The sequence below is a fragment of the Simochromis diagramma genome, unplaced genomic scaffold, assembly GCF_900408965.1.
Source record: "Simochromis diagramma unplaced genomic scaffold, fSimDia1.1 OVJJ01000565.1, whole genome shotgun sequence".
NCBI classification, from domain to species: domain Eukaryota; kingdom Metazoa; phylum Chordata; class Actinopteri; order Cichliformes; family Cichlidae; genus Simochromis; species Simochromis diagramma.
Window position 1 is genome coordinate 2,373,475 of NW_024387304.1, and position 23,089 is coordinate 2,396,563.

The window sequence follows — 23,089 nt, forward strand, 5'->3', positions numbered from 1 at the left end:
ACATATGATGCCACCAGGCTGCACCTCAAGACTGTCCAGGAGCTCCTCGGGGAGCAGATAGGTGCATTCTCCAATGTTGTCATGGCAGGCATACAAACTGCGGAGCATTACTTTGAGTTGCTGCAATGAAATTTCTGCAAAATGGACCAGCTACCCACATACTTTTTCACTTTGATTTTGTAGGTGTCTTTGAAGCAGCACTTTGTAGGTTGATCATTTTCATCAAACGATGTAGCATTTTTTTGTTCTTAGTGCATTACTCACTCCATATCAGTGTAGGTATAAAAGACTTTCCAATGAGATCAGATGTGTTTGCTAAGTGCTGCTCTAATATTCATGTTAAATAGTTTGGTCAGCCTATGTACAAGTTTGTACTTTTTTAAAAATATTTTTTATTGGCAGAGACAGTGATGATAGACAGGAAATTGGGGAGAGAGAGGGTGGAGACATGTATTAAAGGGCCACGGGTCAGACTCAAACCCAGGCCTACTGCATTCCGGCCACATGGCCTTGCTCACCCAAGATCTTTTTTTAAAAAACAAGTTCTCTGTTTCAGGTTGTTTTTTCTTCTACTTTTGGATTTGTATACAGGGGGAAATCCTTATATGTTCATCTAAAATGTACATCTCTGGCTGTAGCAGGTGTTTGGATTGTCAACCAATCAGAAGAAAGTTGGATTAAACGGAGGTGGAAGGAAGTTAAAACAGCTGCCCCAAGGCCCAGTACAATATAAATAAGGATTATTTTTTTTAGCTGTGAATCAATGCAAAGCTACTATAGTAGGGTCACACATACAAATATATTGCTGGAGATGAGCATAATAGGTTCTGCTATAAAAGTTGTGCTGCAAAAGTATCAAGGTTTGGGTTAGCAAGATTATCGCCTTCCTTTTTCCAGCTGCTTCCTTTTGGGGTGGACACAGCTGAGACCAACTAAAATCTCCTTCCATCTCAGCTTATCCCTATAATCCTCTTCTGTCACACCAACCCAGCAAAGACATGTGAGGTCCTCCCTCCCCTTTTCCACCTATCTGACAGCTCTGTATTTACTATCTTTTCCCCAAAATATCCACTATCCCAGTTCTGCACATGCTGAAACCATTTCAGCCTTGCCTAGTCGGATGGTAAATGGTAAATGGCCTGTATTTGTATAGTGCTTTACTAGTCCCTAAGGACCCCAAAGCACTTTACACATCCAGTCATCCACCCATTCACACACACATTCACACACTGGGGATGACAAGCTACATTGTAGCCACAGCCACACAACTCGACCACCTCCAACTCGGCCTCCTGTCTTTTTGTTGGTACCACTGTCTCGAGACCATACATCATGAAAATGGTTCTTTGTAAACCTGTGTATACATATATATTCCATTACAAGTCATGAATGATTGATGATTAATGATTACATTAATCATTTATAATATTTCGGATCCATTTAATGTCATTACAAAGAAAACAACAATAAACATGCTTTTCTGTCAAAAACAAGGATAAAGAGGGTTGCCCAGGTTTTTAAGGTGATTTCATAAACATACATTTAAATGTCAGTGCAGAAAAACCTGTAATATCAGACAATACGTATACAGTAGTATGCACAAATGTAGTAGAATAAATGCACAGAGCACATGCAGACACTGCTCGAACGGTGTGATGTTCTGCTCTTTGAACTGAATACATTAATAATTCAATTCAACTAAAGTAACCAAACCTACTATGAACTAACTAATGAATTAAAAGGTATTTGAATTTTTAAACAGAGTAACTTGTACTTGAGCTGAGGTGACACAAAAATTTCCCCGTTGTGGGATCAATAAAGTCTTATCTTATCTTATCTTAACATTTTAATAAATATTTTCCCTAAATTATAACAATATAGAAACACAAAGCGTGTTTGTCTAAAAAGAGGGGCCAACTATTCATATTTTGTGGAAACATGCTGTTTTCACTCCATTTGCCCTTGAGATTGTGATTAGAGGTTGTGAATATTACCTCATTTGAAAGTTATCGCGAGACAGCCGAAGAAAAACGAACTGGCGGTGGAGAGAGGACGTAAAGTCCCGAACGGTCTCCATGCTGTGTCGCCCCCCCTCCTTTTCCAACATGGCTGCTCTGCCTGCGCTCTCAAGTATCGCACAGATTGGAGACTGACTCGATCTCTTCCTTACAGTGCCTCTTTATTTTTGGTGTACATCAAATTCGTTTGGATGCAAATCCCGTTTTGCACTTCACTGTTCCTCCTGGTTTTATTTAGTGGAATAACCTTCACCAATTACTCCTTCCAGTGGGCCCTTTTATCCTCAAAACAACTAACTGCCAGCCAAAAACTGTTTCCAGTGCAATGGTTTGAGTTGGTGTACTTAGTTTGCCTCTTCATGAACAATGTGTGAAAACTGCGCCGAGCTGGTGGAGGTTTTAAATGAAAGTAAGTAAACAAATCGTGTCATTTACGTAAAGCTGAACTAGCTGCTTGGTGTTAGCATCGCTGTCCACTGAAGCTTGATGGAAGCATGTTAGCTTGGTGGCTAACTAAATGCAACTTTGTGTGCTTTCTTGGTTAGCTGTCCTTTGCATCCAGCCATAAGACACTGGAAACAATGACATTTCAGCAGCTTATTTTGCAGTAGTATTTTCATGTGAGACAGCGTTGCTTTGGTATAAATACAAATGCCATTTTCTCTTTCACATTGGCAGTCAGTTTTGGGCCCGTCAAACACTGCTCACAAAACTCTAGCTTCAAATATCTAATTAATTCAGTCGGATTTCTGCATGACATTACAGCCTTGTGTTAAAATACTTCAAATCTGTTGGACAGGGAGTACATGAGATATTTTGAAAGATGTCGATATTGTTAAAAAGCGCGTTGCTCGGGTTTGGAAGTTAGCTAGTGCAGCTAGCGAGCAGGCTGACTTTGTTTGATGTGTTTGTCAGGTCAGTCTGCTAGCTGTCCTCTCCGCTGCCACCCATTGTTTTGCAGACGGCCACATTCACAGTTCTAAATGGGCCTGCTTCTCCACAACACGCCCATGGTTAATAGTGCTGACACGAAGAGGAACATGTGTATTTCTTATGTGTGTTTTGGCCAAGTCTATAAAATGTTAGTCTAAGCTAGCCGCAACTAAGCTAGCCTCCCCCCCCCCCCCAAATTAACGGCTGCATCGAGGCGCATATTTTGGCATATAGCGCGTCGTTAATCCTCGGTAGCTTGCTTATTTGTTCTCTACTAATGTTTTTAGCACACTAGCTTAACTTCTTTGTTTTGTTGGTCATTCTTGTCTTGCCACGGAACTCCATGTCACCCTCACGGCTAACGTCAGCTTAAGCAAAGCAAACATAAATACAAGGTTGCTTTTATTGCTAAAAACTTAGCCGTTAATCTAGGCTTGCTAACCGGGCCTTGCTGGACTTTACGGGTGTCCGAAACTCATCGGAAAACGATTTTTAACACAAAGTCGATCATTTTTCAAAGTCTTTACATAAATTGATAGACGGACTGTTAGCGGTTTTCCCTTGTTCCATAAACTTGTCTGTGAATTGAAAGCTCCTGCTGGAGGCTCTGGAGACAGCTCCTTTTACAGACTGACTGCGGCGTGGCGTGCTACATCATATTTAAAATGGAACAGAAGATAATGTAGATAACTTCCTTTTGACAAGTTGTCATCTCTCAAAGAAGAAGACTTTACGGCGTGTGTTTCCAAATATTTAGGGTTTAGCTGTGCAGTGTATTACTCAAAGTGAAAACACTACAGACATGAGTGACAATTGAATGCTGTCATAACAGCCGAATAACAGCCAGGAAAAACTCCTTTTAGGGAGACTTTTAGAAATATACTACAGTACAAATGCACAGGCAGACCTTTAACTGCATTCATAGAATAGAACAGAGTAAACTTTATTGTGGTTATGCAAGTAAATTCAATATAGACTGGCATCCCGCAAAAGAGAGCCTATCCTATTGGAAAGAACAATAATAAATGAAGAATAATAATAGATTATTACTCCAGATATATATATATAAATAAATAAATAAATAAATAAATAAATAAATAAATGAATGAAAACACCCAGCACGCCCCTGCGGGCGGTATATCCTTCAAGCTCGGGTCCTCTACCAGAGGCCTGGGAGCTTGAGGGTCCTGCGCAGTATCTTAGCTGTTCCCAGGACTGCGCTCTTCTGGACAGAGATCTCCGATGTTGTTCCCGGGATCTACTGGAGCCACTCGCCTAGCTTGGGAGTCACCGCACCTAGTGTGTGTGTGTGTATATGTGTATATATAGATATATAGATATATATAGATATATAGATATATAGATATAGATATATATAGATAGATATATATAGATATATATATATGAGTCCTTAAAGTTCTTGGCAGTGCAGGTTATTGTAGTGTATTGGGGGTTGGCGAAGGCCACAGCTGGTCAGGAAAAAGCTGTTCCTCAGTTTGTTTGTATGGGATATTATTGATCTGCATCGTTTACCTGGTGGCAAAAGATCAAATAGAGGGTGTGTGAAGTGACTGACATGATGCTTTCAGCCTTCTTCCACAGATGGTTGATGTAAATGTGTTCTAGCTTTGGGAGTTCCAACCCCATCACATGCTTTGCAGTCTTCATTACACTGTGTAGAGGCTTCAGCTTGGCAGCTGTGCAGACTCTGTATCACAGCGTGATCCAGTTTGTAAGGATGCTGTCAGTCGTGGTTCTATTGAATGCTAGCCGAAGTTTTTCAGAGAGCTGTGCTTGTTTCAGATATTTTAGGAAAAATAGTCTTTGGACTTTTTTTGACCAGGCTTTGGGTTTTGAATGTCCAAGTCAAGGGTTTGGGCAAGTTAAATCCAAGGAACTTCAGTCTCTACTACTTTGCCACATATGTGAAGGGGCAGGTGGGCTATACTTCCTGTTCCTATTCCCAGTCTTCGATCAGTTCATTGGTTTTATAAGTTTTAAGGACCAGGCTGCTCTTCTCACAGCAGTCTGCCAAACGTGCCATTTGAAACCTGTAAGGTGTTTCATTGTCAGTGATCAGACCAAATTGCAAATTTGCATTGATGAGTAGAGGTTGAACAGTTTTGAACTGGGAACATAACCTGAGTTTTGTGTGTTCAGGACGGTGGTTAAAGAGGTGTTTTCAAAGTTGCTGTGGGCGTCTGGTAAAGAAGTCATATACTTACATATTGAGGAACCAAAGCACATGTTGTTTATTTTGCTGTTAAATGAGGCACTAAAATCCACAAATGGTTTACTCATATAATTGTTAGGTTTCAGCAGTGTATATGTCTATTGGCCACACTAGGACCCCTAAAACAGAGATCTTGCGTTTTTAGTGTGAAAACTTCAGAATTGTGGTTTAGTCTAGAGAAGTATAAATAGACTTTTGAAAATGACAACAGTGATACCAAAATTTACTTTGTGTCTGTGTCTTAGCAGCCTCAAAAATCAGGGCAACAACTAGGTGCATTTTTATTTTTCTAACTTTCGGAAAATGTGAGAATTACATGTAAGCCTGCAGTCTGGGAGCAACATGCTCCATTTGGATCATATGATACCAAGACATCTTAAAGATATGATGGTTCATCATCATTTATGACTTTATGTGTTTTTATGGATTTCAAATTCAATTGTGGATTAAATAGGGAGTTAGTGAAGAGAAGGTATTATGTAATCTGTTTCTAGACCCTGTCAGTATTCTGGGGGCTTTAGAACAGCCTGTTAATGTGAAGAAGTCACATGGATTAGTTTTTTAGGATGTTTGTAATTTTAGCAATATTGCACAAATGAAAGAACACAATGCAATACTAGATATTTCCTTAATGTGTGAGTTAAAGAACAGATACTAGTCAAAGGTTGCATTTTCATTCGATCCCAGAGGTGCTTGCTGGGGTCGAACTATACGCTCTTATACAGCAAAGTGAGAAAAACTGCTCTTTGTGGGCTTGCCTTTGGGGACATTGTTATGTTGAAACAGGAAAGGGCTAAACCCAGACCATTCCCCAAAAGCTGGAAATGCACTATTGTCTTAAAAATGTTACTGTAAAAATACAGATATGACAAATGATTGGAGTCACTACAATTTCTGCATCTCCCTTCACTTCCAGTTTATTCAATCCAATTTTATTTAAAGGTAAATTTTTTAACACAATAGTTTTACAGAGTGCTATATAAGGCAGAAAACACCACACGGTTTAATTAATAAAACAATAAATAGAAGGTAAGAACATATCAGTATTATTCTGATTTAAGAGCCAGAAAAAACACTAAGGCCTAAAACTAGAGACAACAGAAGGATCCATATTTGTTTTGTATAATGAGAGGTTGCATCACAGCTTGTTTAAAGTAAGCAGGCACAATTCCAGAAGTGAGACTGGTGTTAATAATAGTTTTAATATTTGGTCCAGTAGTTTCCCAGAGCTTTTAAAAAGCAGACTACATCAGTGAGACTGGGACAAGAAGCTGGCTTAAGCTAAGTTATAATTTTCTTTACCAATGAGAGAAACAGGCTCAGACTGCTAAAAGCAGCAGAGCAGCTCACACTTTATGAAGAGTCAAAGCAGAGGAGGAACATATTGGCTCTAATTTGTGCTAGAGCTGGGCGATATAAGACTTTTTTCATATCACAATGTGTTTTTTTTCATTTCAGGCAATAACGATATCTATCACGATATAAGCCAAATAACTATATTTGTAAGATTTAAATGTGCCGTTGCTCACAAGTAAAATGTGAAATAATCGGCAGCTTGTTTTGATTTAAATATTTATTTCCCATAATAAGTTCAACAGGGTAGATGTGCTTAAGGAACATGAGACTTTTTCAGATAAATAAAGGCAAATATTGCAAACTACACAAAAGGCAGCCGCTAAAGCGTTTAAGTTTCAAAATAGAACAAACGAAACAGACTAAATTTTCAATTCCACTTAGAAACAAAATATTAATTCTAAAAATAAATCTTAGTTTGTTTTACAGAAGCACAGACAAAACTGACTAACTTTTGTCAATATCAAATAATCTGAGAACTAAAAGGAAATTCTCAATCTCTCCTTGTTGTATAGCTGAGCTTTTCAAACAGTTTTAACAGTTACTTTAGTCTGACAAAAGCCGAATGACGAATTAGCGCTTCCAGTCAGAGATTGAGCTGCACCAGTTTATTGTATTTCCAGACTTGCTTTCGGCACAATTTACAGTGAACGCTACTCTGTTTTTTGTCAGACTTGAAATAGCCGAAATACCTTCACACTACGGAACTTCTATGGCTCTTCCGTTCGACAATCTCTCCGGCATTGGAACCATCATCGGTTTTCTCTTCAGTAACCTTCGGTCACGCTCGGTTGATTTTTCTCTAGTCGGCGCACTCATTTCCTCCATTACCCGGGCGGCACGGCGGCTGGCAGCTTCCCAAACAAATACACATGTGCGGCTTGGCACTTGTGCTGTACGTAACAAGTCACGTGACGTGACGCTGCGGCTGTGATTGGTTCGGCTCTGCGCTACTTCATTTGGATTGGCTGTTCTTTTTTGAGGACAGGAGAGATGAGGCCTATCGCAATAGTTTAACTTTTCTATCGAGAAAAAGTTATTTCGCAGTACATATCGTTATCGTTCTATCGCCCAGCTCTCATTTGTGCAATTTCGTAAACAAAGAAGTTAGATGTTCACACATCTCTTAAGGTTCAATACTAGTGAAAGGAGCGATATTAAGAATTGAAACCATAACCTTATCATAAGAAGAAGTTTGATTAATCTCGGGAATATTAAAAAAACAAACAAACATCAGCTTTCACAATCTTCTTATAATTACCTTAAAATCTCATCACTCTGCTATGTTCCATGGACATTTAGTACATGTAGGTTTTTGCCTGCTGCAGTTGATCCCATTTCTATAATTCACTGTATTGTAGCTTTTAGCTTTGTAATTTAGTATAGAACCTTGTGCTGTTCAGCTAAGATCAGTAAGCTAATGTTATGTTAATGTTGGCAGTGGCTCATAGTTTTAAACTCCAGCTGTGTGTGAATACAATTAGCTGGTGATTTTGTGCAGACTAAAGCTGCAGTGTAGATAAAGTACCTGGCTCTCTGCACCTAAACCACAACGCTACTGTAATACATCACAGTTCTGGATTAAAACGGGCCTTTTCAAGGGTGGCTATGCATGTAAACGTATAGTTAAAGTATTGAGCCTGTTTTACTTGGCTAACAAAGGGTTTTGTGGATTTAACTTCTTTTAAGAAGTCTCACATTTTATTCTTGTATTGAAGTCAAATGAAGGTTAATATTTGCTGTGTGCTGATACGCCATATACTTCCACATGGTTTAAACAGATTACTGCTGATGCTGGCCTTTCACCACTTCACCATGGCAACTGCTGAACTTTTTTTTGGCTTATTATAGGGAATGGAGAGGGGGGAAGGAGATTTTACAACCCAACTGATACACAGTAGTGTGACACACTAGTGTGAACATTATGTAGGGGTGAGATGGATGGTTCGCCAGCAGGGTGCTGTCAGCTGTGACAGCTCTGTCAGCTAGACGGGCAGATCCATGTGCTGTGACTGTGGGTGACCTTTGACCTCAGATTTGCATCAATGTGTATGTGTGAGAGAGAAACAAACTCTTTACTGCACTGATCTTTATTTAACTGATGTTTCTTTACACAACTAATCTGTGTGGTTTCTTAAAAAAATAATTTTTTTGGACACTTTGCCTTTTAGATGAAAGCTCTAAGTAGTAATAGTAGTAATGAACAAAATGGTTCAAGAAAGTAGGTAGGAAACTCAACAAAATTGTCTTATTCACGTTGAAGATGCAGAAGGAAGTGTGCTCGTAGTTTGTCCTACCGCCTTGTAGGGCCGTAGGATAATGCAGCACTTACAGTGTGCGTGATTTTAAGAAGCCACCAGTATTGCTTTTGTTTATCTCTACCTCTCTGTAAAATGGAAAGCAAATGTTTACACCCAAATTCTGAACCACACAAATTCTTAACTCACAGTCATATACTCTAATCTAGGATTGGGCTGTACTGCTAAAGTCATAGTTACATGGTTTATTCCTGTGTATGGCAGTATTGATTAATTTCTAATAGACAAGCAAAGGGTCTGTGACCACAGAGAGCAGTTTTTCAAAAAAAAAGAGCATCTGTCTTTTATTGTTGCTAGGTTACCAAAGCATCTTTATCATTGTTGGGATGCTGTATTGGTATGTCGCTGATGGCCAGGGTTAGCTTCTCCATGGTTATTGTTAACAAACTTTATAAGTTTCACTTCTACATTTTGAGTGGTGAGTAGATTGACTAAAGAGGCATTCAGACCCAGGCCAGTGATAATCAACCTCAAAACCAGAGATTGATGTGACTACCAATGAAGGCTGTGCGCTGACAGGACTGTAAATACCAAGAGTCATAGGGTGGAGATATGGTGATGCTGCACAAGATTAATGTAACGTTATCACAGTATTTGCTAGTTGTGTTGTGTAACACACAGAACAGAAGAACTGCACAAGAAGAGAGATAAAGAGATACAGTGGGGGACATCCTGCCAATATCAAGACTGAATATACCCAATTTATTTTAACTTTAACTTGAAACACTTATCTTTGAAAATATCAGCTACATATACCGAGGCACAAAGGTAAAGGTTTTATTGTTAACACAATATTTTATTCACTATATTATTAAATTTGGCATGATTGTTGGCACCACATAGATTGGGCTGAGTTCTCTGAGAGTGGCCTGAAAAAGAGAATATCCAGTGACTGTAATGACGTCGGTGATCATTTTTGTATGAAGTGAGCATTGTTTAAGGCTACGTTCACACTGCAGGCGAAAGCGCATCAAATCTGACTTTTTTTTACCTATATCCGTTCATGGTATCACAGTGTGAACGGCACAAATCCGATATTTTCAAATCCGACCTGGGTCACTTTCGTATGTGGTACTGAATCCGATACATACAGCGACTGCTGTTTGAATGGCCATGTCGCATTAAGTCCGTCTTTTACGTCACTGACACAAGACAGACGGCAATTATCAGCGCAGGAGAAGACATGGTGGACGCTTCCTGGCTATCCAGTGTAGACGCACCGCTCCTCTCTAAAACAGCTATAAGGATAGAAGTAGTATAGTAGTTATTAGGCCATATGTAAATAACAAAATAACTTTAGAACTTAAAGCAAAATTGGGAAACGTAAAGTCCGAAACAAGTCTTTATATTAAGGCCATCAGTCAAACAATACTGTTCGGTCTGGGTCTAAACAGAGCGCGTTGTGTGTGACGTCTTCTTTTGCGCATGTGGGCGCTTTGAGGGTTCACACTAGAGCGCGTTGGCTGTCACATTTTATTTGTAGTGTGAACAAGCAGACAAAAAAAATCGGATTCGATCAAAAAATCGGAATCGAGCATTTAGATCTGCAGTGTGAACGTAGCCTTAATGTCACAGCCTAGCTGAGTATTGTTGCCAATAGGGCTGGGCCATATCATACCGTTCACGGTAATACCGGTGTAATTTTGGGCATTGATAGGAAAATGAAATATCGCGATAGAATATAGGTAAAACGCGCATGCGCAGTGCCTATGTTTACATACGCACGTGGCGGCGACGCAGAATGAGAAGAGCGAAAGTGGATCGTTAAATGAAACGGATGAACCAGAACTGGTTTGTAAAAATGCTGCAACTTCAGTGGTGTGGAACTGGTTTAGCTTTCGTCCGTCAGATACACAACAAAGCACTATTTTTGGTAGAGCATGCTAGCGGGCCGTCGTTATTACCATATTGTTTGGAAAATACGGCGCACTTAAAATCAATCCTTTGATTTTTCTGAAAGTCGACAGAGCCCCTTATAATCCTGTGTTCCTTATGTATGAATTCTGGTTGTGTTTACTGACCTCGAAACGATTTTATGTGCACGGCGCTCGAAAATCTGTCAAATGTTTTAGTACGGCTTTGCTGAGCTACGAAGCTGCACCGCTTGATGGATTGTCGGAGCATTACGGCTATTGTAGGCGGAGCCTCGCAGAGTGATACGTACTGCGCTTCAACATAATATTACCCTATTGTGTGTGTGTATAAGCTCTTTTTAAGTTTTGTGGATGTTATACATGGTTACGCTGAGGATATGTCGGCCAGTTTCCACTGGAAATGCCTTTTGGTTAAACTGTCAGCAAGAATTTGCACTGTTACATTTTTATATAACTTTAATGCAAAATTTTCAAATGTATATCATGATAAATATTTTTGGTCATATCGCCCTGCTCTAGTTGCCAACCATGTTTATCCCTTTATCACAAGGAGTTCACTGTACTCAAATGGTCACCAGATCTCAAGTAGTGGAGTGGGAGATTCTCATCATGAATAATCTCCACGGTTCCAGCCTGGATACCTAACAGAGTCGTAGTCCAAGATGATAAGAGAAGAAATCATGCTTGGAGCTTTGAGCTGGTTGTGAAATGCATGTTCAACACTATGTACAGACTTCACCAGACTTCTTCTTTTGAACAGTCTAAGTACTTCACATCTTGTGTTGACCCCCACCATCACTTGCATTTAACCTCTGTTTCCTTTCAAAAATACATTTTAGTTGAAATGCATGTGTTATAGTGTCACACCTGGAACATTCGTGTTAAAATGCTTCCAGTGTGACTGAATGTTAGTCACTGCTGAGCTGAGGAGTGTGATCACACAGTGCAGGTGTTCTCCTGCTTTATATCTATATCCATGCTGAGCTGAAAGCAGCAAAATGACATCCCTCATCCCATCTCGAAATAATGCGGGCTCGATCTTGTTCCTGAAGCCTCTGAGGAGTTTCTGTTCACATACAGAGCTGAGGACATTCATTTCAGGTTGATTGAGGAGTCCTGCTGAGATGGGTTATTAAACTCTTATTGTTGACACTTTTTGTCTGTTTTGGCTGCCAAAGGAGGTCAGCAATTCAGCAGAAGGCACTTGAATCCCCTGAGCTGGGTGGAACTGAATACAAGGACAGAAACTTTAGACACAGTCCAAGTATGGTGCCAGTGTTTAACATGTTTCAATCTGGACTCCAAATCTGATAGAATCCTTTTTAAGCTAATATCAATACTCAGTGGTAATAAATGATAAAGGTGGTATTCTGATGTTCTCCTCCTCTTTTAATTTTTTGAATTGTTTTACATTTTAGAATAGAAAGAAAAGACATAAACAAGGCAGATGGAAACTTGGGGGTCTTGATCTACTGTTTAAATATTGCCCTTGAATTTATCCACATTTACCATATTAGATATATATATACACACACACACACACACACACACACACACACACACACACACACACACACACACACACACACACAAAGACTTGCACAGGCGACTTAAGAAGACCAACAAAGTCAGTGTGGGGAAACTTCACTATGATCTTTTTGTGCTCTGTAGGTGTTTTATCAAGTCAGCAAAAATATTATGGTAGCATCCATCAACAGTGTGTTCATACATTGGCACATAACATTTGTGATGTTGAAGACTTGGTGCTAAGTTTTACATTTTGTCATATCATATTAATGACTCATAAGTAACTTCAATAACTAATGTTTGACATATGCTTTGTGTGTCTGAAAGGAAAAATAAAATGTCAGCTGATATCTTGCATATTTTTTCTTTTTTCTTTTTTTTTAATCGCTGGATATTGCTCTTGGTATCGTCCTTACGAATCCTACATTGGTTGGATTCTGATTGTAGTAAATCGAAGGGAATTGTCTAGCTGTTCTCTGATAAGTATTCTGTACTGTTTCTCCTCAGTATCAGATGCAGACAGCAGTGAAGGAAGCTTTCAGCTGAAGAAGGAACATGCTCTCCGAGTGCTGGGCTACATCAGCTCCTGGACTCAGAGGTCAGTGCTGCCTGCATATGTAGGCTTCAGAAAATCAGTCATCATGCTTCTGCTTTTCGTGTGTGTGTGTGTGTGTGTGTGTGTGTGTGTGTGTGTGTGTGTGTGTGTGTGTGTGTGTTTTTTTTTTTTTTTTCTTTTCTTTTTGGTAAGATTGAAATATCTGAAATTGAATCCCTTCACTAGCTGCTGAATTGTTCTTGATGGTGTTCAGCGTAGTATTTTTCTTACACTGTGGGTCAGACCTTTCGGCCCATTGGTACCGTATTTGTAGATTTATGCTTTATTACTGTAAACAATTAACAAACAAGGCTTTTAAATAAGTGTGTGTGTGCGTCAGAGAGGAGAGGCTGCAGCTCCATGCCAGTGATAAAGTAATTTTTACTACTGTTTAAATACTAACGTTTTTATTTGAGAAGCTGTTTGGAGATAGATAGATAGATAGAGATATATATATATATATATATATATATATATATATATATATATATATATACATATATATATATATACATATTTATTTATTTATTAGGGGTGCAACGATACACAAAATTCACGGTTCGGTTCGATACTTTGGTGTCACGGTTCGATATTTTTTTCGATACAAAATAAAATGTTCATGCCTTTTTAATTTGTCATTTATTAAAATTATAAATATATATTTTAACTCAAAAGTACAGTTTTTAAATTTAACCCTAACCCTTGTGCGTGTTTTTTATTTTGACAGCGAATGCGCACCTGCGGACCACTTATGTGCAGCCCTGGTTATTTAGCTCATCATATTGCAGCCACAGAAATTCTTTTGTCCATGAAACCATAAAGCTGCACTTTCTTTTTGCCTTATAGTCTGATTTGTCATAACTTCTCCGTTTTGTGGTAAGCTTTTCTTTGGCTGTCACTTCTTCACCCTGACCTGTCTTATTTGGCTCAGCAGAACTGAAATGCTTTTACACGCTCACTCACATAAGCTCAGCGATTCTCTGCGCGATCAACCTCTCACATGTTTAAGCTTGCTGCGGGAGATTTCACTTGTCATGTTTGCATAGTAAGCTAACGATTAATAAGACGATGTCAGAGGAATTGGTGCACAAATTATCATCACTCACAGATCAGTGCTGTCGCTCTCTATACACAGTTCGCACGATTGCAAAGTGAAAGCAAAAAAACAAGCGCAAATTCAAACGCGATTTCAATATGTCACATATTGACAGTGGCTCACCGATGCCAATGACATAATTACCCAGCTACATTTCTGAAAGAATGCAAAAGCATTGACATATATTTTTCCTACAATAGCCCGACGGGCAGGGAAGAGATAGATTTTGGTAGCCCGACTGAAAAAATCGCTAGCTCCAGGACGTCGGGCTAGCGATATTGCAAGCCCTGTATCTGATTGAGGAATCACTCATCTTTGGAAAAGAGAGTTTATTACAGAGAAATGGCTCTTTCCAAAATAAAAGCTATACTATCCGCTTCTTCTGGGCTATATTCTCAGCAGCATAAGGAGAATCATGTGCTAACAGCTGTCTAAATGGCTCGGCTAAAGTTAGTAGCATGCTTGTTGTTTTTGTCTTTGCACTAGGATGATGTCGGCGTAAATGTGCAGTCATATTCGTTGTGTTCCCACTAGTGCTTTCAGGTTAACCTCGTTAAAATGACCTTAACGCCACAACACGGCAAATCTCCGTTAATGAGCTACCCCTGATCGCCCCGTGCATGGGGCTAGACGGCCAACACGTTAACGAGCTAACTGCGCTAACACGCTAGCTCCCACCCATGTAATTGAGCATTGCGTGGCACATCCAACATACTGTTTTACTTTAGTCCATGACTCGCTTACCTTCAGGGTCATACGTCACATGAAAACCAAAATAATTCCAAACGCCAGATCTGAATGAGAGTGGGGGAGGTCCATGTTGCAAGTAGAGCTTAACTTCTGTCTCGCTAGCTTGCCCTGCGCTCTTCCTTCTGACTATGCTGTCTGTGTTGAGCGCTCAGTGGATCTGCGCTCGACACAGACAGCATCGTCAGAAGGAAAGTTGATAAAATAAATTACAAATGTTGTATTGTTCGATACATATGCGTACCGAACCGAAAGCACTGTATCGAACGGTTCAATATCGATACGAATATCGCTGCACCCCTGATAGATAGATAGATAGATAGATAGATAGATATATAAATAAATAAATTAAAAAAACACAGCTGAATAAACGTCAAGCAGACAACTGATTATCAGAAGTGTGAGATGCTCGAGACTATACTCCGGTGTCCTGTTATATTTTAGATAGCAAGGAGCAGACGGCTGAGTTTATTAAACTTCACCAAAACAATCTGCAAATGTCATTAAAATTTAATAAATTGTCATCTTGTCTTTATTGTTAGTTAGCACATACCTTAAACACTTAAAGCTGTAAGCTAATGATGGTTATATAAGAGCAGATGCTGCTGGTGCAATAAGCTGTACGTTTTACGTCCAATGGATGATGATCTGATTAGTCGACTAATCGTAAAAATAATCGGTGACTAGTCGACTATCAGAATAATCGTTTGTGGCAGCCCTAGTCTTCAGAGAATAAGAGATTCAGAGATTCTCATTGCTACAGTGCTGGACAGGACATACAAAAAAAAAAGTATTCATAACCCTGGAACTTCTCCACAGTTTGTCATGTTGAACCACAAACTTAAATTTATTTTATTGGGATTTTATAGACTTGGTTTCTTTCAACAGTGGCTTTTTTTCTTGCACCCAACATTTTTCTTTCATTCATTCATTCATTCATTTATTTATTTATTTATTTATATATTTATTTATATTTTATTTTATTTTATTGTATTGTATTTTTTAATGATTTATGGTTATTTGTTTATGTCACTGGTCAGGCTCCATAGCATACTACTTTTTTTTTTTTTTTTTTTTTTTTTTTTTTTTTCCCTTCCCCTTTTTTGGTTGGTATTTTTTCTTCATTCCCACTGCTTTTTTTTTTTTTTTTTTTTTTTCTTGCTCACTTTTATGAGTCCTCATAATAAAGAGTTTTCTTTTTTGCTACTGATGGTGTCTACCAGAGCATTGTTTTGTTTCCAGTAGGATAACTGTTTTGTAATTGGGAGTCCTCTGCCCATCTTTGGTTTTAAATGAATTAAGGCATTTAGTTGGAAGTGTTTGGTGCTATGAGTTATGAGCACGGTATGCTCTGCTCCTCCTCCCCTTTCATACTTACACTGTGACAGCCAGCGACTGAAGAAAATCTAGCGCATCCATAAATGATTACAAAATTGCCAAAATGACACAGAGATAAATAGAGATTAACAAATACATAAAATATTTTGGTTAAATTGTTTTTCTTCTTTACTATCACCCTTCACCTCTCTTATACAATAGCAGAAAAACAGTGGTATTACAAAATAACATGAGGAATGTAACAAAAGGCCTCACACTTTTAAACTTGTTGTTCATTTTTAATATACTACAAGGTATTTCAATCCTCTGAGCACTCTTTAAGCTTCTGATTCCTTTGTGTTTATTGCTTCTTTTTTTGTATGTGTGCTTTTTTTTTTTTTTTTTCTTTTTTGTATCCAGGCAATGTCTCTGCTGCTTCAAGGAGTACAAGCATTTGGAGGTTTTTAACCAGCTAGTCTACGCCCTCATCAATCTGGTCATTGCTCAGATCAGCAGCCTGAGAGAGAGACTCTTCAGCGTTGAGGACCACACTCACAAAAGAGGCGTATCTGGGGCAGAGGGGGCGGGGTCTGAATGGAGTGGAGGTGAGACCGCACCTGTCACTCTCCCCCAGCCACACTCACCTGGTGAAGACGAGCCTGTGAATGTGGAAAGAGACTCTGCTGAAGAGGATACTGATACGCCAGACCTAAACCAGAACAAGCCCCAGGATCAGGGCCAGAACCAGTCTGCTGAATCTCAAGTAGATGTTCTTGGATCTGGGGATGCCAGCATTGAATCCAGGAGTGGGGACGATGTGGCATGTGGCATTGAAAGTAACCAGGACAGTCAAGATCCCTTCAACTCCTGGAGCACGGAGGAGAGGGAGAAACTGTTGCTATGTGCAGCCAAGATCTTCCAGATCCAGTTCCCCCTCTACACAGCTTACAAACACAACACACATCCCACCATAGAGGTGAGGAGTCTTGGATAACACACCTGACACATCACCACACCCACAGTGGTCAAGGTTTCCTCTTTCTCTACTGTAGACTATGTTTAGTTATTGGCTGACACATTTAGCAAATACCTCCTGGCTTTATCACCACATTAAATGTGGCCGTTCAGTCATACCATATCTATTTATGCAGTTTACATGGTTTTGCTCATAAGGCTGTGTTTTGCCCAGTTTTTTTTCTTCTTCTTCCTAGATTATGTGAGATTATATGATGTGAACACAGATGCATTGTCTTTTCTCTGATGGCAGTGCAAAACACATTCTTCTCCTTAAGCACCTTAAAAAATGCTTTGATTGTGACAAATGTGGGCTGTGATTAAGAAACTTGTATTTACTGATCTTCTACATTTTCAGGTTAAAACTCATTTTGGTCTTACACTTTTTTTTTTAAATTTCAGGACATATCGGCTCATGAAAGCAACATCCTCGGCTCCTTCTGTGACATGAATGTAAGAAATACACTTTATCCTTATTGCACTGAACCAAACGTTTTCATAGTTGTTTTTTTTTTTTTTTTTTTTTTTTTTTTTTTTTTAATTAGTTAAAGTTAGTTTAGTTAGTTTAAACAAGTTGTTTCCTGTTAATTAACTGGATCCTCCCACAGGGGGGAAATGATCAGACTTACAAGCTGTTCTGACAGCTGTTATCCTCAAAATGGTTAAATTGTACTTAGTTTTCTCATGCTGTCTTGTTCTTGTGGCAGTTTTGCCTCTGTCATTTGTTCCATCCTGAAACTCTTTGATTAGAGCTGCATTCACACCTTCTACTTCCAAACCTGACAGCTGTGGTGCATCCAGGGCATTAGAGGGAGGGCGGCAGGGGTGATGGTAGATGTAGGCCTTGGGTTGGGAATAGCTGTAAGACAGGAACAATAGGGCTGGGTATCGTCACTGATTTCTGGAATCGATTCGATTCCGATTCACAAGGTCCCGAATCGATTCGATCCATGATTCGATTTGAATCGTGGAAATTTTGCCTCAGACAGTCAGAAATATTATAATTCAGATCATGCATCAGTACATTTCCATATTTTTATATCTATAAAAAGAAAGCTGACACTTGCGAGACTTTATCAAAGGTGTGAGCATCACAGCAGATGCCTTTGTGTCAAAGTAGCTGAGGATAAAACACAGAAAATGTGAAGGTGATTTTCCTGGCCTGGGATTTTATAAAAATATTCTGCAGTAGATCAAAAGCGAAAGAAAACCATTAATCAACATATGAACATTAGCTGATGCTGCTGAAGTGAAGCAGAGCAAAGTTGCAGAGATTTTATTAGAGACACAGCTGAGCGTTTTGAAATTTTGCATAATTTTAAAAAGTTTAAATTTGTTCAGAAGCCTATTGAACAGCAGAAATGAGGCTTTGTTTTCGGAAGTAAGTAAAAGGAAAAAAAAAAACATCGGCCGACAGCGCTGTAAATAACGGTAGACTTGTGTGGAACAAGCAAGCGAATAATGCAGAAAACAGATTTTTAGATGGGAAACTGTTTTTGAAGTACAGAGAGAGAGAGAGAGAGAGAGAGAGCTGTGCATGAAGTGTGATTATTTTTTTTTTTTTTTTTTTTTTTTTTTTTTTTTTTTTTTTTTTTTTTTAATATCTTATCAAGGTGGCAGCAAAAGTCAGAGGGAATTCATGACGATGTTTATGTGAAGCGTAGTTTGGATCTTCTTTTGCTGCTGGTTCGGTCAATATTGTTTGGAGAGAGATCAAACTAACAGCTTTAGAATCAGCGCAAAAAGGGCGTAAACACAAAGCGCGGAGCCGCCGAAACATCAGAATCAGCGAGCTGTCGGCTTTCAGCCCCGACCGTGTCCGTGCCGTCGGGTGAGAAAGGCGACATCTCACTGATTCTGATGCGTCGGCTGGTCCGAGCTTTGTGTTTACGTCTTTGTGCAGAGTCCGTGTTCCTGCTCTCATTTACTGTTTTAGCTGTTTGGTGGTTGTTGAAATTTTGGGAGGTTTAACCTGAGATTCTGGCAAAATAAATTTATATTTAAAAAATCGATTCAGGATTTTAATCAATCGATATCACATTATCCAAGCCAGAATCGATTTTAATCGATAAATTGATCATCAAAACCCACCCCTAGGGAACAACATGTATATGCCGTGACAGTGTCACGAGTCTGGTGAAGTGAGTCACGTTTTATTGTCACATCTTTTCTTGTCGATTGTGGTGGACTTTTGTTTCACTCGCGCTTGCATTTTGATTGATGTGGTTGAATTATAGCACTGGGGCATTATTATGATTTTGTTTTTTTGTTTTTTTTTTTAAACAGAAAAAGAATAATGAAAGGTGTCCAGTCTAATGTGTGGGACCTGGAAGAAAATTGCTTAAGTGTTATTCTACTTCCTCCAAAAGCAGATTTCAGAGGGTCAGCTCACGTGACTATTCTAAATGTAATTTGGAAAATTGGCAGCAGCAGATCAGATTTCTCATCGCTGCATAGATAACAGTAGGAAGAGATGTATGTATACCAGTAACATCTCAAGATGATATTTATATCCTACTGTGAAGTAAATATCATGACCATCACATGTTGAAAACAGCTGTCTCATCTGTCCCTTAGAGTGCCCAGAATGGTTTGTAGATAAGATGCTGCTAACTGAGTGACCATATAAATACAATTACTCTGATATGTAGATGTTACATAGGTAAGGTTAGGGCTAGGCTTACCTTTGTCTCTGAGAGAATGCCATCTTTGATTGGTTTACAGTCCCCACACACTGAGTTTTAAAGTACAGTTACTGTTAACCATGTAACCCTGGTCCTTACCTTCTTTCCGTTTCCTACCAGATGACTTACAGTGGTCACGTCACTGTTTTGGTAGTCCTTGGGGGGGTTTACATTTTTGTTTAGCTAAGTGTTGTCCCAGTTTCCTGCTCTCTTTGTGTTTTTTCGTACATGTGCTTACATTATTAAGAGAATTTCTAAGCTTCATAAAATGCATGGTAACAGGGTTTTATTGGTCATGGGTCCTGTTGAAGCTCATTGTTTTCTGAAATGAGCATTGTAAGGGTTGTAAACATTGTAAATGAGCTCATGTGTTAGCTCTGTACTGTCAACATGAAACTAAAGCTGTTCTGGGAACTTGTGCTGTGAATTCCTGTAGATGATGTTACAGTTCCCCAGAGAGAAGTAATGTGTCCCTGGATTATCTTTGTTCACCTTGCCACTATGATAACGTTTTTATTAAGCTTGGGGGAGGAGAGGGTTTAAGATGGCCTGAAGAAGACATTTTTATGAAAAACTCCTGAGCTGGAAATCTGGAAACTAATGGCTTTTCTGGTTTTTATTAGCAAAAGTAACTCATGCCTATAAGAAATAAGTGTTTACACGCTTTATTTTAATTCACTACTTTCAGTCCCAAGTTCACAGTATACTGAGTTTGGCACATCAGTATACTTTTACCACACAGTCGTCTTTAAGTCACAAAGAAACAAAACCAGTGAATATTCTTTAGAATAGAAGATGCTTCTTTAAAGTCATTTTGCCCTGTCTTTATGCATTCAACAGCTTTGTCTTCTGTTGCAACAGCACTTCATCACAGTTGACAGGGCTAGCTCAGATTACACACACAAAAGGGGAAAAAAAGGTAAATGAGCTTCTGAGTGGATGACCGTTTGTAAACCTGCTCTACTCTTGTCCAGGATGTGGAGGTACCTTTGCATCTGCTGCGCTACGTCTGCCTGTTCTGTGGGAAACACGGCCTCTCCCTGATGAAGGAGTGCTTCGAGTTTGGCACTCCAGAGAGCCTCCCCTTCCCTATCGCCCACGCCTTCATCACCATAGTTTCTAATGTGAGTGCTGTCAATCTAAACCGCTGCTGTTATTTCAAAAACCACAGTTCAGCAGAACCAGTTCTCATACGAATTAGTATGTTAAAAACAACTTGGATAATAGTGGTAACAGCAGTAAATTGTGATCGGTTTAAATTTGATAATTGCTAAATTTAAGATGAAATTGTTAATCTGTTTGAGTTTTTTTTTTTTTTTTTAAGAGGCAAGTACTAAAGATATTTTGGCTAACTGCCTTTTTTTTCTTTATAATGTCCCTGTAATAAATATAGTGCACAACTTTGAACATGAACTTCTGTTTAAGATGCAAGGCAGATTCTCAGCTGAAATTTATACTTAAAAAAAAGTTTAATTATTCGCATATTGTATTTGATCTTCCCACAGATCCGAATATGGTTGCACATTCCTGCCGTCATGCAACACATCATACCGTTCCGGACCTATGTGATACGGTGAGTTTACACACAATTCTTGGCTTTAAACATGTAACAACATAGAGCATCTTCCTCAGCCAGAGACGGGTGATTCTCACCAGTCGCACTTGCTTTCAGGTGCAGGTTAAAAGACCTGTAAGTGCCTCAGGAGCTGCCATGTTGTTGAACACCACACTTTCTGAACCTGAAGACAGTCACTAACACTCTTACTGCAGTATTCTTGTGTACTGTCAGATTTTTAATCTTGTCTGCAAAGCTCTGAATATTAAATTCAGTGTCCAGCTTTGTTTCCCAGCTAAAGAAGTCAAGATTTACTATTATTTATAAGCCAGACGTTGTTGATTCTGCATTAGAGCTCGCCATTTCTCAGTCAGGCAGCGCAGCCTCTTCTCTTCTTGTTAAAGTGCCATACATTTGTTGCTAGGAAGAGCCTTTGTTGCCATAGCAACAGTTGCCAGACTTCCAGTCAATGTCTATTCACGTGACCCAAGAGGAGGCAGAGTGTTGGCAGTGCATGTGATGTAGGCAGACTGATGCTCTGCTACCGTATTGCCTCTTTTGTCTGAGTAGCTTGGTAACTAAATAAACTACTGTATTTAAAAATAAATAAATAAAAAAAATACGACTTTACCTAGTTAACTCTTTGGTAACATTTTCTGTACCAAAGAGTGAAAAATTGGAGCCAGCTTTAACAAGTCAATATTTTTCCTAATACTATAGTATACAAATAAAAATCTGCAAATGTAATAATGTTGCATTCAGTGTACTTCAATTAGGATTTTGCTAATTAAACACATGTTAAACTTCCATAGTGAACACAGTATTTGATATTTACTAGATTATCAGTGTGTTAGTATTGTTATTGTGAGTAGGTTGGCATGCTAATGTTTGTAAAGCTGCTTGAATATTTTAAGCTCTGCCTTGCAGACGGTGCTGTATACCTCTATAAAAATGATTGATTAGCACAATCATAAGGAACACATCCAAACAGTAGAGAAGTGGTTTCACATGATAACAATTAAAAGATAAAAAGGTACGTTAACAAAAACCCAAATTAGGACAGTTTTCACATCATGGTAACTTTCCATTCTATTTAAAGATTTCTTTTTATTTAAATGAACACAAAGTACTTCAGTAGCAACTCTCCAAGCTACACCTCTAAAAACCACAAACGCAGCCATCCAGAGTGGAGAGTAAATGAGTCAGCAGCACAGTTGTTTATTGGAAAATTATAGCGTACGCCTACAAAAGTCTGATTCAAAACAGCCAACCTTAAGTGAGAGTTCTTCTTCAAAATGAAACTTGGATGTTTTAGAGGAGGATTTATGAAACTTTTTTTTTTCTAGCTTTGGGATGCTGACAAGTTTGTTTTAATAGTACCCTAAAGGTCCTTTGTTTTTCCTCTCAGAAGTAATGATTGGTGAATTTCAAAGATCTGACGAGAGGGGGCAGTTTGTACAATGTAGTTACTACTTGTAGGAGGGGGAGTGGTCACAAATACTGTGGGTTTTTTAAATAATACGTAAATAGTGCTGGCAATACTGTACAACCCTTGGGGAGAGTATTAAACATAAAAGTTTTTGTCAGTAGCTTATCTGTCAGTCGGATGCGTCTGCAGGTATCTGTGTAAGCTGTCGGACCAGGAGCTGCGACAGAGCGCAGCACGCAATATGGCAGACCTGATGTGGAGCACGGTGAAGGAACCACTGGACAGTGCACTGTGCTTTGATAAGGAGAGCCTGGATCTTGCCTTCAAATATTTCATGTCACCCACTCTCACGATGAGATTGGCCGGACTTAGCCAAATCACAGTGAGTCGGACTCC

The 23,089-nt window shown here is 39.0% G+C and overlaps 1 protein-coding gene across 2 annotated transcripts in view; it reads left to right on the forward strand.

Moving 5' to 3' along the window:
* The first annotated feature begins 2,073 nt into the window (after positions 1–2,073).
* usp34 (ubiquitin specific peptidase 34) overlaps positions 2,074–23,089 on the forward strand; it is a 58,568-nt gene continuing 37,552 nt past the window's right edge. For both annotated transcript variants that reach the window (XM_040004154.1, XM_040004155.1), the window contains exons 1-7: positions 2,074–2,427; positions 12,764–12,854; positions 16,432–16,987; positions 17,428–17,478; positions 20,684–20,833; positions 21,215–21,282; positions 22,883–23,075. In XM_040004154.1, the coding sequence (XP_039860088.1) occupies positions 2,385–2,427; positions 12,764–12,854; positions 16,432–16,987; positions 17,428–17,478; positions 20,684–20,833; positions 21,215–21,282; positions 22,883–23,075 (1,152 nt within the window). In that variant the 5' untranslated portion in view covers positions 2,074–2,384. The remainder of the gene's footprint in view (positions 2,428–12,763; positions 12,855–16,431; positions 16,988–17,427; positions 17,479–20,683; positions 20,834–21,214; positions 21,283–22,882; positions 23,076–23,089) is intronic.